At 53.9% G+C, this 14,769-nt stretch overlaps 2 protein-coding genes across 10 annotated transcripts in view; both read left to right on the top strand.

The window, feature by feature from the left end:
- The window catches only part of JPT2 (Jupiter microtubule associated homolog 2), a 179,718-nt gene that overhangs the window by 137,301 nt on the left and 27,648 nt on the right, over window positions 1–14,769 (top strand). The gene's annotated exons all lie outside the window — the stretch shown is intronic.
- Window positions 1–14,769, top strand: part of CRAMP1 (cramped chromatin regulator homolog 1) — a 65,890-nt gene that overhangs the window by 45,571 nt on the left and 5,550 nt on the right. For 3 of the 9 annotated variants that reach the window (XM_050774193.1, XM_050774189.1, XM_050774197.1), the window contains 10 exons: window positions 1,629–1,806; window positions 3,959–4,140; window positions 4,229–4,303; window positions 7,159–7,240; window positions 8,155–8,259; window positions 8,504–8,682; window positions 9,424–9,489; window positions 10,030–10,264; window positions 11,069–11,233; window positions 13,030–13,175. In XM_050774193.1, coding sequence (XP_050630150.1) covers window positions 1,629–1,806; window positions 3,959–4,140; window positions 4,229–4,303; window positions 7,159–7,240; window positions 8,155–8,259; window positions 8,504–8,682; window positions 9,424–9,489; window positions 10,030–10,264; window positions 11,069–11,233; window positions 13,030–13,175 — 1,413 coding nt within the window. The remainder of the gene's footprint in view (window positions 1–1,628; window positions 1,807–3,958; window positions 4,141–4,228; window positions 4,304–7,158; window positions 7,241–8,154; window positions 8,260–8,503; window positions 8,683–9,423; window positions 9,490–10,029; window positions 10,265–11,068; window positions 11,234–13,029; window positions 13,176–14,769) is intronic. The other 6 variants (XM_050774192.1, XM_050774190.1, XM_050774191.1 and 3 more) reach the window with 6 other exon arrangements.

Here is a 14,769-nt window from a genome sequence, read left to right as displayed (position 1 = left end):
CAGGTCACTGTGGACCCCTTAGTGCTGTTTCATGGTCAGAATGTGTGTGAGGCTCACATGTCCCTATGCTGGGGGGACTTGGGACTCGGGCCCTCATGAGCCCCCACACACCTGCTGCTCCACACAGGCCGCTTTACAGCTTCTAAGTGATGCTCACTTCTGCTTGCATTCCCCATGCCTCCTGCTGGTTTTCCACTCCCGTCCCTGCCAGCCCGTGCAGGGCTTGCCCTGGAGAGTTGGTTCATCAACAGGTGGCAGGAATGTGCACATGTGCCTGGGGAGCATCATGGGGGCTGGGGGAAAGAAAGTTCTTGCAGGGGAGGTGGTGACTGAGCCCGAACCTCAGGCGCCTCTGAGGCCAAGCCTGAGGTGAAAGTGGCTCGGGGGTAGTGTGGTGGGGGGACACCAGGGTGGGTTAGCGGTGACCAGAAAGACAGTGCCTTTAGAAGGCTTTTCAGGTTTGGCTTTTGGTGGGCTCATGGGAGGGGCTGAGGAGAGACGTAGCACCTGTGTTTGGGTGCCCCAGGGAAGGGGCCAGGGTAGGCTCCTGAGAGTTCAGGCAGCAGTTCTGGGACACAGAGCAGGTAGGAGTCCCACGTAGAAAGGCATTCCCATCCCCCGGAGCTAGGTAGGGAGGCTGACTCTGGGTGGGCCTGGCAGACTGGGCAGACTGCCAGGTGCAGCACCTGGCCCTGGGCTGTCTCTTGCCTGGTGGAGCTGTGACAAGCGCCCCAAAAGGCCCAAGCCCCAGAGATGAGATGCTGGAGGCTGCTGAGCTGCTGTCACAGGTGGAAGGAGCAGCATAGGAAGGGTCATGCGGTGGGAGGGGTCCTGGGGAGAGGCCGGGGTATGGGGACTAGGGGCTGAAGGCTCTGGGTGAGCAGACGGTCAGGGCTGTGCTGAGAGCATGGGGTGGAGGGCTTTTAGTCCACAGGGAGGTTGCCCCAGGTGGAATGTGTGGGGTGTTCAGGAGAGTGAGGAGGAGGAGGAGAGCCGAGAGGCTGGGGTACTGGCCGAGTCTTCTCAGCGGTGGTGGCATTTCTGTGGTGAGCCAGGCGGGGACCCCAGGACTTGGCAGCAGGCTCTGCGGGCTGTGGCACGGGCCTGCAGATCCCCTGGGGTTGGGCTTCGTGGGCCTGCACACCCCCCAAAGTTGGGCTTCATCCCTGCAGAGTGCTCTTTAGCTGTGCTTGTGTCTGATTCTAGAAAGTTGACCTGTATTTCCTTCCTCTGACTCACAAGCAGAGAGGCTGCTGCAGCCTCGTGCTGACTTTTTAATATAGCTTTGAGTTCTTGACACTTAACACTTGCCCTCCGGCACCTCTTCGCGCAGCCGATGCTGGCACTTCGGGCTGGTCCCCTCCCTCCCACCTCCGCCGTAGCACGGGGAAAGGTACTTGTGAGGAAGGCAGTGGTTTTCATTACTTACCTGACCAGTGACTTTTAACACTGGCAAGCTGCCGAGCGACCCTGGGGACACCGAGGCTGGGCGTCTCTGGCCCTGGCCTTGGCCGCCATGACACTGTGCTCTCTGAGCTCCATGGCGATCTCGCCTCCTACTCCAGGGCACGCAGTAGCCGCTTCTTGTGTGCTGAGTTTGGGTGTTGTTTGGCCCATTTCTGCCCCAGGCTCTGGAAGCAAACGCCGTCTCCACAGCCTCGGTGAGGCCCATCCAGGAGGAGCAGTCAGTGACGCCCCCGGGGAAGGTGGTGACCGTCAGCTCTCGCAGCCCCCGCTGCCCTCGGAACCAGGCTTCCCTCCGCAGCAGCAAGGCCTTCCCGCCCAGCTCGGCACCCTGCTCCTCAGGTGAGGCTGTGGCAGCCACATTCCCTGTGCCTGGGCTGCCCTGATGGCATCCTCTCAGGCTTCAGGGGCCGTGCCGAAGCTGAGGGCACAGGTGTGTCTAGGCCTGACCCCACTGTCCAGCTTGCCACAGTCCAGCTGACACGGTGAAGATACAGAATCACTGCCTCCTCATGGGGAGGGCGACGCCAGGGCTTGTCACGAAGGACTTGTGGGGTCCCGGGGTGTAGAAGCTGGCAAGAAGCCGGCCTTTGCCAGGCTGGTCACTTTGGGGTCTGCTTTATGGTGCCAGCAAAAGCCTCACTAATGTGCTGAGTTGGTTCAAAGTCCCTGAGAAGGTTGTTATTTTTCTGTTTTTCTTTACATGTAAAACCTCAGAATAGAGAATCCTTCAGTTAGGGGAGGTGCCAACAGGTGAACACAAGTCCCGGAAAGAACGATGGAACAGTCTGCCAGTCCCCAGTATGCCCCTCTGCCAGCTGCATATAGGAAATAATTTAAATTCAGGGATCATAAATTGTGTTCCTGGTACATAAAACTCCAAGACAAGCACGACCAGTTTCCTGAGGCATCAGTTTCACTCCCTTTCAACCCATAGTATTTTTATAATAAAGCAGATTATCATGGTTAGGGTGGTAAATTTTTAAGTTTGAAAATGGTGAGTTTTAGACTGGGCATAGTGGCTCACACCTGTAATCCCAGCACTTTGAGAGGCCGAGGCAGGTGGATCACCTGAAGTCAGGAGTTCCAGACCAGCCTGGCCAACATGGTGAAACCCCGTCTCTAGTGAAAATACAAAAAATCAGCTACTCAGGAGGCTGAGGCAGGAGAATCACTTGAACCCGGAAGGTTGGGGTTGCAATAAACCAAAATAGAGCCAGTGCACTCCAGCTCAGGCTACAGAGCGAGACTCCGTCTCAAAAAAAAAAAAAAAAAAAAAAAAAAGGTGAGTTTTAAAGGTAAAATAAAGCCCAGAACAGTGACTCATGCCTATAATCCCAGCACCTTGGGAGACCAAGGCAAGAGGATCACTTGAAGCTAGGCTGGGCAACATAGCAAGACCTCATCTCTACAAAATATGAAAATAAAAAAAGTAGTTGAACGTTGTGGCTCATACCTGTGGTCCCAGCTATTTGGGAGGCTGAGGTGGGAGGATCACTTGAACCCAGGAGTTCAAGGCCGCACTGAGCCATGATTGTGCCACTGTACTCCAGCCTGGGTGACAGAGGGGGCCAGGTGAGGGGTCCTGTGAGAGGGGGCCAGTCCCTTGAATTTTATTTTTTTGAGATGGAGTCTTGCTCCATCGCCCAGGCTGGAGTGCAGTGGTATGATCTCAGCTCACTGCAGGTTCCATGTTCTGAGTTCATGTGATGCTCCTGCCTCAGCCGCCCGAGTAGTTGGGATTACAGGCATGTGCCACCACGCTTGGCTAATTTCTGTTTTTAGGAGAGACAGGGTTTTGCTATGTTGGCCAGGCTGGCCTACCGTGAATTCTCAGGGTGGTTTACAGCAGCCCTGACAATGATGAAGACATGTAGCAGGGTCCCACAAGACTAACTCGCTCATATTTCCTGTTCTTTTACCTCTGGGTCTGTTTTCTAAACACTCGAGATTTAGACCAGGGAGCAGCCAGCTATAGGCCTGCAGCCCACATCCAGCCCACTGCTTGCTGTTTATAAATAAAGTTGTATTGGCACACAGCCACACTCATTTGTTCACAGGTTGTCTGTAGTTGCTATTGTGCTACAGTGCACGGCTGAGTTGCCCCAGAGACAATATGATCTACAGAGTGCACATTGGTTATCTGGCCCTTCACCGAGCAAGTTGACTGACTAGAGACCCTGAAGGCTCTTCTAGCCCTCGAACATCTTTGGTGTCTTATCTGCCTTTACTCCTGAGCACTGAGCGAAATGGTGAAGTGCTTTTGTCCTATCCAGGAGACCAGTGGTCTGCTCAAAATGGAAACAAGAATTTCAGTGAGAAGGATAGAAAATCAGTCTTTATATGGGACTGAGATAGAGGTCTCTCCTTTCAAGACAACCGAACCGGTTGCCGAGAGAATGCCTTTCTGACTTTCTTACCAACAGAATTCTGCGACCCTGGACCTGTTGCTAGGTGAATGCTGTCACATTGATTCTCTCCTCTCCACTGCCAGGTTTGAGAAACCCTCCAAGACCCCTCTTGGTGCCTGGTCCCTCCAGCACAGGAAGCAATGACTCAGATGGCGGCCTTTTTGCTGTCCCGACAACCTTGCCACCCAACAGCCGACATGGGAAGCTCTTCTCTCCCAGTAAAGAAGCGGAGCTGACTTTCCGCCAGCATCTGAGCTCTATCAGCGTGAGTGTGTGGGGCGGGCCGCCCATGTGCGAGCGTCCCTGTGGTGTGGAGAGCGCACCTTCAGGTGCCGGACGCTGCTCCCTTACAGATGCAGTCGGATTTCTTCCTGCCAAAGCCCCGGAAGCTGCGGAACCGGCACCTGCGGAAGCCACTGGTGGTCCAGGTCAGGGTCTTGTCAAGTCTGAACATGTGGCCTCGTGGCCGGGCCAACCGGGACACAGGGCTTCTTCCTTTTCTCGCGTTTTCATGGTGTAAAATGGGGAAATCTCTGCCCCTTCCTTCCCTCTTGTGAGTAAAAATGCAAGTAATAACAGTGAACTTAATGGTACCCAGAAGTAAAGGTAATCTTTCAACAACAGAGAAATCCACTTGCAGAAAAGACAGTTATAGGGATTCAGGTCCAAAGAATGTGCAGATTGGGATGTATTCATGGACTCTCAGCACCTGTTATAAACATTTAGTCGGTGGAGCAGTTGCCAGGGCATGTAGGTCCGCCGGAGCCCAGGCCTCTCATGAGCTCCCCGGAGTCCCTGAGGATGCCGTATGCAAGCTTGGGGGACAGCCAGGGACTCAGGCACCTCAGAAGAAGAGCTTGGCATTCTGAAGCATAAAAATACAGAAAGTGAGGTGGGAAGTCTGAGATAATGATGGCCTTAGAAATTTATGGATGTGTGTTGTTTTGGATTAATCCACAGGTTTCCTTTTGTTAGACTCTTAGAAATCTCTTTCTCCCTTGAGATTAGTGTATTTACAAATGAGAGATTGCATGGATGGTCTTGGGAAGAAAGATGCCTGCTAAATCTTGGGTGTTCTTTGTTCAGACTAAGACCAGGGCTGGAAACTATGGCCCAGGGGCTACTTCCAGCCTGACTGTTGTTTGTTTAGTTTAAAGCAGCTTTATAGATGGAGAATTCACATATTGTAATGTTTGCCCATTTAAACCTTGTGACTTAGTGGTCACAAGGTGTATGACCATCACCATGGTCTAATCCCAGAACGTCACCACCCAGAACGGAAGCCCGGCACCTGTGAACTCACGTTGCTTCTCCCGCCAGCCCTTGGCAACCACAGATCCACTTTCTGTCTCTATGGATTTGTCTGTTCTGGGCATTTCCTATAAATGGGATCATACAATATGTGTTCTTTGCCACATCATATTTTTGTAAATAAAGTTTTACTGGCACACAGCCATGATTATTCATTTCTGTACTATCTTTTTTTTTTTTTTTTTTTAGACGGAGTCTCGCTCTGCCACCCAGGCTGGAGTGCAGTGGCCGGATCTCAGCTCAGTGCAAGCTCTGCCTCCCGGGTTCACGCCATTCTCCTGCCTCAGCCTCCCAAGTAGCTGGGACTACAGGCGCCCGCCACCTCGCCCGGCTAGTTTTTTGTATTTTTTAGTAGAGACAGGGTTTCACCGTGTCAGCCAGGATGGTCTCGATCTCCTGACCTCGTGATCCGCCTGTCTCGGCCTCCCAAAGTGCTGGGATTACAGGCTTGAGCCACCGCGCCCGGCCTCATTTCTGTACTATCTACTGTTTTCCACACGGATATGGTTAAGTATGGCCCCAAAACCTAAAATATTTCCTACCTGGCCCTTTACGGAAAAAGTGTATCAATCTCTGCTATGAAAAGTGTAGCCTTTGGAGTGAAAGTTCACGCTACTAGGCTGCAGCGTACTGCTGTCTCTAGTAGCACCTCCTCTCTGGTCTGTCCGATGCCAGTGTCCTGGGGCATTTCAGAGGGTCAGGGAACTGCAGCGGCACCCCCAGAGGCCAAAGCGCCTCAGACACTTGTAGGTCGAGAGACGCTTTTCTGTTCGTGTTCTGTCTTGATCACTAGCAGTTTCAGTGATGAACACGGTTTCTCAGATGGTAGTCCTTGTCACTCAAACCTGCTGTAGCACATTCGGCCTAATTATTCACACACAAAAGCCCTGTGAAGGAGCACTTCATGCCCTTTGGTGCCTGTGTGTTACAAGCAGTGACTTTATTTTCCTTACCCCATGTGTGAGGAAGCCCAGAATTGGGGGTGTCACTCATAAAAGTCCATGTCCAGTGGTTATAAACAGGTTTATGGGCCGGGCGCGGTGGCTCAAGCCTGTAATCCCAGCACTTTGGGAGGCCGAGACGGGCGGATCACGAGGTCAGGAGATCGAGACCATCCTGGCTAACCCGGTGAAACCCCGTCTCTACTAAAAAATACAAAAAACTAGCCGGGCGAGGTGGCGGGCGCCTGTAATCCCAGCTACTCGGGAGGCTGAGGCAGGAGAATGGCGTAAACCCGGGAGGCGGAGCTTGCAGTGAGCTGAGATCCGGCCACTGCATTCCAGCCTGGGCGACAGAGCGAGACTCTGTCTCAAAAAAAAAAAAAAAAAAAAAAAAAAAAAAAAAAAAAAACAGGTTTATATGACTAGTTGCATTCCAGTCAAATCCAGAAGAAAGTTCTGGATTAAAAGTGGATCAGGCCGGGTGTGGTGGCTCACACGTGTAATCCCAGCACTTTGGGAGGCTGAGGCAGGTGGACCACCTGAGGTCAGGAGTTCAGGACCAGCCTGGCCAACATGGTGAAACCCCGTCTCTACTACAAATACACAAATTAGCTGGGTATGGTGGTGAGTGCCTGTAATCCCAGCTACTTGGGAGGCTGAGGCAGGAGAATCACTTGAACCTGGGAGGCAGAGATTTCAGTGAGCCAAGATTGCACCACTGCACTCTAGCCTGGGTGACAAAGCAAGACTCCATCTCAAAAAAAAAAGTGGATCACTGTGACATTCCTCCAGTTATCCCTGGGAAAGGTTTGATTACCTGGGTTTGTTTCAGAGAGAACCTAACTGAGGTTTGGGGTGCACAGGTCCTAACTGTCTGGGACGGTCCCAGACACCCTGTGTCATCGGCTCTGGAAGAAGAGCCCCACCTGGCTATGCTGGGCACCCTCTTATTTGGGACATTCCTTTGTAACTGGGAGTGATTTTTTGGCATGGGAGTTTGATCACCTTGATTGTTTACCATTTTCCCACAGAGAACACTGCTCCCTAGACCATCGGAAAACCAGTCCCACAACGTTTGTTCCTTCTCCATCCTGTCTAACTCTTCCGTAACTGGTAAGGACCCTGAGCTTTTCTGGGGTAGCTTGTTCCTCCTCCTCACATGAGGGCCCTGGCTTTGGAAACAATGGGTGCTTATCTCCATGGCTTATTTTCAGGCATTCCTTTGTTCATTCTACTGACAAATACCTAGTGTGCCCTATGTGCTGGGCCGCAGGCTGCGGTGGCGGGCGAGGTGGCTAGTCCAAAGGGTGCCCTTCGTCTGTGGCCTCAGATGGCCTTGTGTGAGGTGCTAGGCTTGGTTCGAGTTGCGTCTCTTGTCTGCTCTGTATACGTAACGTCTTGTCAGCCGTTTTATATAGTGGATATGTTCTTGGGGTGTATGGATTATGCTTCCACCAGTCTGTACATTTAGTGGGGGCCTTGGTTCCTTGCAGTAGATCTTACACAGGGAGAAACCTCTAGTGAAGCACATACTGTGACTTCCCTTTTCTACCAGTGTTGACTTCCACATCTCTCACTGACTTATCGCAAGACACTTACAGCTGTCGATTGCTTTTTCTCCTGCCTACTTGTCGGTTTTCAACTGTGGAAAGCCTGGCAAGATAAAACCAAATTGCAGTGGCAGCATCTTAGTCCAGAATCTGATGCTCTGACTGCCCCGGGGCCTGTACCTCAGCTCAGGGGCTTGTCACCCTTAAAGAGCCATTTCCACAGGATGACAGTGGTGACCGCAGCCTTCCAGTCGCTCCTGGGAGGCACAGTGGTGGGTGCCAGAGCTTGTGTCATGCTGGGGGCCTGTGTGACCTCTGACTCCTCACATTAACATTTGGAATGTTCAGTGGCTTCCAGCTTGGCTCGGCTCCCACACCCCCAACAGTGGCGGTAAAGGAAGCCCCCTGCGGCCCCATCCTGCTGTGAGGGCACGGTGGGCGGGCTCGACATGTCTGCTTTTGCCCTCGCCCTCGCAGGGAGAGGTTCGTTCCGGCCCATCCAGTCTTCTCTGACCAAAGCAGCTCTGTCTCGGCCGATCGTGCCCAAGGTCCTTCCACCCCAGGCCACGAGTCACCTGGCCAGTAAGTCTGTACCTGCATGGCCACAGCCACTGAGTGAGCCTCTGAGGGATGTTTTTGTGACCAGGTTTTTTGAATGTCTTCTTCTCCAAATCATAATGTCTCATTACCCTTCACCGAGAACATCTAAGCCCTTGGCTCTTGCATTGACATGAGGTGTGAGGGAGAAGCTGTTCCCTGAGCCCTCTTGGGACATCTCATGGGTTGTCAGTAGAGCAGAGAAGTGCAGCGTCCTTTTTGTTGCCAGGTGCTATCGACTTAGCAGCTACGAGTGCCGGCATCCTCTCTGGGAACCCCCTCCCTGCCTTGGACACCGAGGGCTTGTCTGGCATCTCTCCACTGTCTTCAGACGAGGTGACGGGCGCCGTCTCGGGGCAGGACTCCACTGGAACTCACCAGGATGGAGACGCCCTCCCCGCTGTGGGGGTGAGTATGTTTAGAAGGGCTTTTCAGCATTACCACCAACTTCTGGTGTGGACACCAAAGCCATGGGGCTGAGATCACCCTGGACTCCAGCTCTGCCTTTGGAGGAGAGTCTCCGGACCAGGGGTGCCATGGCATGAGCAAGCTCTGTGTACTACAAAGCAGGAGGGGCATCGAGAGCCACTGAAGGAAAGTTGGGGACAGGCTTGCCATGTGGCACTGGAGAACCCAGAGCTGAGACGGTGTGGAAACGCAGCTCTATCTGAGAGTGACTGTGACCAAGCTGGCAGCAGCGAGCCCACAACACTGTGCTCGGACCCACTGAGCATCTCTTTCATCTGGGAAGATAGCAGCCTGCATGGCCTTGGCCATTGCTCCTTTATGAGGCTCTAAGCACCTGGTTTCTCTGGCCTCCCATGGCCACTTCAGAGCGGCCCCGAGGAGGGTGAGGTGGGCTGATGCTGTTAAGACTCCAGGAAGCCCAGCCCTGCCTGCTACAAAGTTGACTTCCTCATAGGACTTTACTTGACTCTTGGAAGCAACAAAAAATTGCAAGTACAGGACCCACACTTGAAAGTCGCCTTTCAGCGTTTTCGATCTCAGACTCCTGTCCGTTTACTGTCCCTCTGCCGTTAGGAGGCCAGGGGGATGGAACACCTCTTTTTCTGGAACCCGGTCGCGGGCGAGGGCATGGGTGGCATCTGGTGCACCCTGCAGCTGCTCATGGGCGTGCTGTTCCTGCAGGGCTCCGACCCGTTCGCCAGCATCCCTTCGAGGCCTGAGCAGGAACCAGTGGCAGACGGTTTCCAGGTAGAGTGTGCTCTTGGGCTGCTGGGCAAAGCAGCCACCCCAGGACTCCCTGCAGTGCCGTGAGCTGCCACCTGCAGTCTTGCAGTGGCCTGGCTTCTCTCCTAGATTGTGCAGTGGCTTTGCCGTTCTTCTGCCTGCCGGGCCAACTGCCCAGGGTGGATAAATGAATACGACTGTCCGCCACCTCAGACTTCCCTGCTCCCCTCTCCGAGGCAGGCTGTTTCAGACCCAGCTCTGGAAGAACTCAGCTTTCTGGGAGGAGGAGGCCGTCAGCTAGTAACTCCCCCAGCCCCCACTGTCTTTCTGGCAGCAGTCAAAGCAGGTCCAGGTCACTGCAACCTGACCTTCTGACTCTGCCATACTGAGTGTTTTTGGGAGAAATAAATTCCCCGAGTGTGTTCCTGAGTTGGAGGGATGAGGTGACTGCAGCGCTCATCACCCTATTGATTTGCCCACAAGCTAGGAGACTAAGCTGGTGTTTCCTCCCTTGTCATGGGTTCTGGTAGACCTGGTTGTGTCTGAAAAATACCTGTCTCCCAGCAGGGCTCGCCTGTTCTGTCCTTATCTGAGCTGCCTAAGGCCCCTCTCCAGAATGGCCTCTCCACGCCGCTGTCCTCGTCAGAGAGCTCCAGCACCCGGCTGTCTCCACCAGATGTCTCTGCTCTGCTCGACATCTCCCTGCCCGGCCCGCCTGAGGATGCGCTGTCACAGGGCGAGCCTGCCACACACATTAGCGACTCCATCATTGAGATCGCCATCAGCTCCGGTCAGTACGGTAAGGGCAGGGCGGCCTCCCAGCCCTTCCTGTCATCAGGTGTTGATCTCCTGCCCCGTGTCTGCCACACTTCCTGGGATATTCAGTTTGTGATTTTTACGAATTGAAAACCTGCCACCTACAAGGTGCTGTCTGGCTCTGGCAGGGACGTTGCAGGTGGATAAGGTAGCTGTGGGACCTGAGGCAGCTGATGGCCTGGTAGGCTTGCTCCTGACCTTCAGGCGAGACAGTGGGATGGCCCCCAGGCACTCTTCAGCCTGGGGATCACACAGTATTTTCCTAGTTGATCTTGAACCTGAGCAGGCAGCCTGCGGGTCTTGCACAGCTTATGAAGCAGTTGGACTGGCCTGTGGGCTGTGGTCTCACCTGCTGTCTGGGACAAAGCTGCTGGGAGCAGAGGTTTGTTGCTCACTGGTGTGACGCAGGCTGTGGGTTCAGAGAGTTGTGAGTTCACAGTGTGTTAGCATGTAGCCTTGGGCAGATCACCAACTTGTTGAACCTCCCTTTCCTAAGCAGTAAGTTGAGAATAAGGTACAGCTCGCAGGGCTGCTGTGGGTGCCATGAGGTGACTCACGTGGAATCAGTAGTGGCCACTGCTATCACCTTCACTCTGTGCTGCGCCCTTCCGCCCTGCAGAGCTGTTCTGCAGGTGCTGTGCTCCTTACCTGCAGAGCCATGCCATCTATCTGGTTCAGCAGGGCAGAGCCCTGTGGCCCTGCTGCCTTCTCCGTGGTGGACTGGAGGAGCGAGGTACCGTTCACTGCCCACAGCAAGGCGTTTCTGATCTGGGGTCTTGGTTGGCAGGTGAAGGGGTCCCCCTTTCTCCAGCGAAACTGAACGGCAGTGACAGTTCCAAGAGCCTTCCCTCCCCGTCCAGCAGCCCCCAACCACACTGGATCGCCTCTCCCACCCACGACCCCCAGTGGTACCCCAGTGATTCCACCGACTCCTCGCTCAGCAGCCTGTTTGGTGAGTGTATGGGCAGGACTCCTGTCTCCTTTCCCAGAGCAGCAGGGGCTGGGGTCGGCGGGACGCTGGATTCTCATTCTACTCAAACTCCCACGAGGACTGTTGGCTTGTTCACTTCTCAAGTGTTTGTGTTTTTCTGAGTTAATATTTTTGGGTGTAATTTACATGTGGGTGTACACATTTTTAGTGTACAGTTCACCAAGCTGTGGCAAGCATGTACAGCCTGGTAACCCACAACCCAATGGAGACCTAGAACGTTCTCGTGAGCCCAGATGCTGGGTTCTATGTGCCTTCCCAGTCTGTTCAGGTAGCCTGGCCGCTCCCCACTAGGGTTCTCTCGAGGGCAGAAAAGGAAATGGTATCTTGGCACTCTCTTGGCTCTTCTCTTTCTGTTGTCAGTAAGGTATTCAGAAGTGGATGGTCCAGCTGCCACCTGGCGCATTCTTGAATACAGATCGGAGAGTTCAGAGGACGTGTTCGTCGTCCTACCCCCCTGTCCGTCTGCCCACTGGGTAGCAGGTGTGGCCGGAAGGGGGTGTCATAGGCAAAGACACACCTGCTGCTGTAGCCTGCCCAGAGAGAGCTCCGGTTAAGATGTCTGGGGTCTTTGCGCCCACAGTTGTACGGGGCCAGGGCTTGTGGCTGGGCACATCCGGCATGATGGGCACCATGCCTGACAGCCCTGAACCGTTGGGCACTTTGGGTCTGGGAGGTGCTGGGAGGGACCCAGCACCCTGCAAGCGTTTCCTTTTGTCGCATGTAGCAGTGCAGATGTTTCGACAGTTACATGTGAATCATGAGAAACTGGAAACAGGCCAGGCATAGTGGCTCATGTCTGTAATCCCAGTACTTCGGGAGGCCAAAGTAGGAGGATTGCTTGAGGCCAGGAGTTTGAGACCAGCCTTGGTAGCATAGAGAGACCTTGTCTCTACAGAAAATTTTAAAATGAGCCAGGTGTGGTGGTGCATGCCTATAGTCCCAGCAACTTGGGAGGCTGAGGTGGGAGGATTGCTTGAGCCTCTGAATTTGAGGCTGCGGTGAGCCATGATCACCACTGCACTGCAGCCTGGGCAAGAGCGAGACCCTGCCTCAAAAAAAAATTAAAAGGCCGGGCATGGTGGCTCATGCCTGTAATGCCAGCCCTTTGGGAGGCAGAAGCGGGCAGATCGCAAGCTCAGGAGATTGAGACCATCCTGTGAATGGTGAAAGCCCGTCTCTACTAAAAATACAAAAAAATTAGCTGGGTGTGGAGGCGGGCTTCTGTAGTCTCAGCTACTCAGGAGGCTGAGGTGGGAGAATGGCGTGAACCCAGGAAGCGGAGCTTGCAGTGAGCCGAGGTTGTGCCACTGCACTCCAGCGTGGGCGACTGAGCGAGACTCCGTCTCAAAAAAAAAAAAATTAAAGTTGGAAACAACCTGCATGAGACTAGTCACAGAGAAGAAAGTATGGGAGTGGGGGATGGCAGTGAGAGTGGGAGACCATGATGGGGTTGGGGGTTGGCAGCGAGGGTGGGACACCGTGATGGGGGTGGGGATGGCAGTGAGAATGGGAGACCGTGGGACTCATGGAAAAGGTGTACATCTGTATGCATGAAGGCGTGTTAAACGAGAAGAGCTCATCACAGCGTGTTGAATCTCTCGGAAGCTCTTTGCACAAGTCTGTGGATTGGGGCCGGGGCCGGGGCTGGGGTTGGGGCCGGGGCTTGGCCTGGCTGCCCCCAGCCTCAGGACCCTTCTGCTGGACTGGTCCAGACCAAAGAGGGTTGAGGGTGTTTTCCTCTGGCCTTTTCTCTGCAGCAAGCTTCATCTCCCCAGAAAAGAGCCGCAAGATGTTGCCAACTCCCATTGGGACCAACAGTGGCACCTCCTTGCTTGGCCCCAGCTTGTTGGACGGAAACTCGCGGGACTCATTTGTGTCCAGGTCCCTGGCTGATGTCGCAGAGGTGAGTGCATTGACCTCACAGCTGCACCTGACCACCACCCCTCGTGCCAGGGGTTGCCAGCACTCTTCCTGCACACCTGTGGGTTAGTAAGAGCTGTTTGCCAAGAGTGGAAGATCAGGAAACAGCACGTACACACTCGGGTCCCTGACTACTGAGAATGGAGAGATCTGGGGATGCTAGGCTGGCTCTCGTCCCCACATGCAGAATGACAGACTTAGTCACAGCTGAGCTCTGCAGGTCTCTGAACTGGGAGCCCTGGTCTGGCGTGTAGAGCAGGGTCTCTGAAGGCAGCCAGAGCCAAGTGGGGATGTCACCTGTCCTTCACCGGCTGTGAGGTGCTGAGGTGCGGGTACCATTGTGGAGGAGTAAGGGGTGGTTGCAGCAGTTGTGTTGTTGGTCCTCCCATCCTAACAGCAGGACCTTTGAGCAGTGTCTCCCTGTCACATTGAGCTGCGGTGCAGGGGAGCTGAGACGGGCTCTGCTGTCCTCATGCTTCTCCCACGCCCAGGGTAGTGATAGGAGTCACTGGGGCAGGTTATTGATGCAAAGGCGAAACGTGGTTTGTGACTCTCCTCTTTTGGCCAGGTGCAGCGTCCCTCTTGCTGTTGGCCAGGCCATCTGGTTGTAGCCCCCAAGACCTCCACCACATGGTTTGCGTGGCATTCGTGGGCAGGTCAGGCTTGCAGGGTGAAGACCGGCCCGTTTCACTGTGTTGTAAGGTGCAGAGTGGCAGGTGTGTGAGCAACTGTGTGAGGGCTCTATGGACAGAGAGGGAACTCCAGGTCCAGGAGGTCACCTACATGAGCTTAGCCCATGTGAAAGTCCTGGAGCAGCATTCCCCAAATGTAGTCCCCACAATGTTGGGACATTGGTAGGTGTTCCTTGAGGATTTTGTAGGCAGATATTTGAGGGAAACCCTGGATCCAAAAAAGCTCAAAACACCTGTTTCTCACGGACACCTCCGCTACCCAGTATCCAAATGAGAATTGTGACTCTTGAGATGATTAACTCATGGGCAGGCTTTGGAGAATTCCAAGCCAAGCCGTGATACGATATGACTGAAAATTTTAACCAAATAATACACATTGACACAATTAATAGAGTAGATCTCCATCTCACAGTGTGTGGCATTTCTCAAACCTGTTTGGCCCCAGAATCATGATTCAGAGCACGCCTTGGAGTCTGATGTTTCCCGAGAAGCCGGTCTCTGTCTCTTCCTGTGTTTGTGCGCATGTTCCTAAGTGCTGGGCTCTGTGGAGATGGGCCTTGTGTACGAGCCCTGAGGCAGCATGCCAGGACCTTGCTGGTGAAAGGACGGGCCACAGCCCAGTGACAGGAGCCCCTTGGAGTCAGAAATGTAGAGTGTTAGCCTCAGCCCAGTCAGAATTTGCACCTTTAATGAAATCCTGGGCAACAGATGGCACGTGGGAGTGAGTAGCAGAGAAAGGGTGCAGTTGGTGTTTGTGAAGCGCTGCCCGTTGCGAGTAATGCAAACACGTATTCACCTGCAGAAAGAGCAAGTCAGCGTTTAGCATGGAATTTTCCCTAGAGCCCTCCGCTCAGAACGTGAGCGTGTTTGTCAGCAGATCGTCGT

Source organism: Macaca thibetana, chromosome 20 (genome assembly GCF_024542745.1).
Source record: "Macaca thibetana thibetana isolate TM-01 chromosome 20, ASM2454274v1, whole genome shotgun sequence".
Lineage (NCBI taxonomy): Eukaryota > Metazoa > Chordata > Mammalia > Primates > Cercopithecidae > Macaca > Macaca thibetana.
The sequence above is the reverse complement of the archived record's forward strand: the minus strand, read 5'-3'. Positions and strand labels throughout refer to the sequence as shown.